General features: G+C 46.3%; 1 protein-coding gene across 1 annotated transcript; it reads left to right on the top strand.

The window, feature by feature from the left end:
• Positions 1-744: 744 nt before the first annotated feature.
• On the top strand, positions 745-1,542 carry LOC139025877 (otospiralin-like; the record flags this gene model as incomplete). Its single annotated transcript, XM_070441113.1, has 1 exon — positions 745-1,542. A coding segment is annotated over one exon (222 nt), but the record flags the coding sequence as incomplete, so codon positions are not given.
• Positions 1,543-3,170: the final 1,628 nt, after the last annotated feature.

The raw sequence follows: 3,170 nt of genomic DNA, 5'->3' as shown, positions 1-3,170 counted from the left end.
ACATTCAGTGTATGTACACACACAGCAAGGGACAAGGAGAGAGGTCAGAGGGACAGATGTAAGAGAAGACTTCCTTGGTGCCTCCACACTACGTAGTGTTGTTCCTTATCATATTCCTATAGTCTCTCACTCACACCGTTGTTATGTTTGAGTTGGGAGCTGTGGAGTGTTGTTGTRCTAGCCTGCTTCCCCAGCGTGGACCTGGCCCTCTCTCCCACCACCCCACAGTGAGAGGCCTATCTCTGGGCTTAGGGGATGTCCGGCGCCCCTCGCCCTGGTCTTTAATCAACCATAAGCCTGAGATGCTCAACGGAGGCTTTGGTTTCAATTCGAAGACAAGACGTTTTTTTTTTACAAGGTATTATATTGACTTTGGTTAAAGGAATGCGGCTTAAGCTCAGGTTGCGGTGAAGGGGTGACAGAGAGGTGAACACGGAGAAATGAACGAGGCTCCTATGGTTGGTGTAGCAGGGAGGAAGGCTGGGAAGTGGGAAAATTGCCAGGGTAGATTTTCCCATTGGTGAGGCAGACTTCCCTTTAGCAAAGGTTCCGTACAGTGGTTCTATCACTGTCACAAACACACATGTATAATCAATGAATACAGATTGTGTGTTGATTGTGTATTACACTGAAAATAATGTATGTCGTAAACGGCTATCAATCCATGTCAAGTTGTGTCATGTGTCCAGTCTTAGTGAAGTGCAGTATCATTCACTCGGATTGGTTCCCTTTTGACGTCCTCTTCTCTTCTCGTGCTCTCATTGGTTCCCAGCAGCAGATTTGGGGCGTGAGAAGCGCAGCATGCCCAACTGGGCTCTGACCTCCTCTGACTTCTTCGGCTGGGTGGAGGCTCTGCGCGAGCATGCCGGTTATGAGAAGATTGAAGACTTGTCCAGAACCTTCTGGGCACACTTCCCCTCCGCCAGCKGCCTGGGCTATGAGCTGTCCGACCCTGACGAGGAGTGAGGAACCACAACCACAACAACAACAACGACGTATATAAAAACTGGTGAAGGATCAGTTTTGCCTTTTTAGATCCAAAAGAATAAGAGTATATGGACAGGGGGGACCTGTCTAGATCAGAGTAGGAATGCTGATCTAGGATCAGGCCACCCTGTCCATGTAATCTAATGAATTGTGATCTAAAATAAAGAAACTGATCCTAGATCAGCACTCCTTCCCTGAGACGCTTTATGATTACGGGACCAGAACTAGAACCAACATCTCTCTACTGCATGCAAGTAGTGTAKATTGTATATAGAGGCCTACTCTATGTCCTCAGAGGACCCTGGAATAGACATGTATTGACACTCACCAAAGAGGAGAAAGGGAGGGGATGGAATGTCTGCATGGAGGTCATGTGACGCTCAGTACTGTACGTGGGATAGACAGAGAACACAGGTTGACACCAGATCAGGCCTCTCATACACTTGACTTTGCCTTGTTTTGTGTCCATGAACAATAAATCTGTATGCGTTCTGTGTGTGAAACTGCTTTTCCACGACCCAATTAAACTCCCAGGGCCCTGGAGATGTAACTCTTGTGAATAGTCTGTTTCTTTAAACTTGTCTTGAACAGCCGCTGCATGCAAAGCTCTCCTCCCAAAAAGATGTGCTTGGCGCAGAAGTTAGTTGTTAAACATTTGATTCATGGAAAAGTACAGTCGTGCAGAAGCTATCAACATGTTTGTCTGTCAGAATCCTGGCTCGCTTGAAACTACTACTCGGGTCTAGTTTCCTGAACACAGATTTTGTTTATTCTCGGACTAAAAATAACTTGCTTACCAGGCTTAATCCTTGTAATCAACCATATGCAAATCCACATACCAGAGATGTCTGTAACTATTGAGTGATTCAAAGAGCAGTGGTGTGGGCGTGTTTGAATACTCCAAGAATTCATTTTTTACCTCTTCATATATGTGTGTTCTTTCCCCTGGCAYGCAGCAACTGCATGTTGAGAGAGATCAGAGAGAGGCAGTGAATATGACATGCCCGTGTAGCAGTGGCAGGGCATAGGGCATGCTGTGTAGTGGATTGTGGTGGCAAGGCATAMGGCATGCTGTGTAGTGGTGTGCGGAGTGATCACGCAACACGGGGGGAAACTTTGCCATTAATAACACACACTTTGAAGAAGAAGCCCTCCGCCAGTTGCCATGGTAACAGATGGACGGAGGGGATAGGTGGATGCAGAGTTGTTTTAAGGATGGGCCCCAGACCCAAGGGGATGGTGTCAGGTTAAGATGGTGTGTATCATCCTCATAGCTACACAGTACACCTAAACACTTATCTACGGCTGCCGGTTCTAAGAAATCAAGAACAAAAGAGAGCATTGAGAAGCTGTGTGTTATGTACAAATCTCATGAAGCGTGACCTTTCTCCTATTTCTCAGAATCTACCCAGTTTAAGTTGTTAGTATTCCCCCAGTGTGTGTGTGTGTGTGTGTGTGTGTGTGTGTGTGTGTGTGTGTGTGTGTGTGTGTGTGTGTGTGTGTGTGTGTGTGTGTGTGTGTTGTGTGTGTGGTGTGTGTGTGTGGTGTGAGAGTGAAAGAGCGCTTTTTGCCCATCTCTGTGACTTGTCTTTGAACCCTGTTTCACACTAGAGACCTGCCCTGAGCTGAGTGCAGGTGTTCCTTCCTCTCGCAAGAGCACAGTCAGGAATGCAGACTGAGCCTCTCACTTTCAGGGTACGTGCCAGGCAAACCATTCAAAACCCAAGGTTAAGGTGTGTTCCATCCCAGTTTATAATGCTATTCACAGATTATCACAAGGGGAATCTCTCCTGTGTGTATGTGCCTTACAGACAGAGGGGTCTGGTCGTGTGACTCCCATGCAAGCCACAAGCAGCTGAGTTCTCTGTTGTGTCTTGACTCTTGAGGAAGAGTCAGTTTGCACGCTGACAGATGTTTGCCATATCGTCCTCTGTCGGTTGGTGAAGCAGTGGCTCCCTGAAAGCCTAATCGACCATTAACTGAACATCGCCCGCTCAAGGATGGCTTGCTTTGAAACACAGAGAAATACTTAATTCATTCATCTTGCCCTAGTAAACAATTGAATGTTATCAAATGCTTGCGTTGGTAAATGTATTAGATCATATTTACTAACAAGGTAAAGAGAAATATTTGATCCCATAGACAATGATATAAACAGTTGAAGTCGGAAGTTTACAAACACC

This window comes from Salvelinus sp. IW2-2015, unplaced genomic scaffold, assembly GCF_002910315.2.
Source record: "Salvelinus sp. IW2-2015 unplaced genomic scaffold, ASM291031v2 Un_scaffold3463, whole genome shotgun sequence".
In the NCBI taxonomy this organism is placed as follows: domain Eukaryota; kingdom Metazoa; phylum Chordata; class Actinopteri; order Salmoniformes; family Salmonidae; genus Salvelinus; species Salvelinus sp. IW2-2015.
This window is presented reverse-complemented; position numbering and strand designations above follow the sequence as displayed.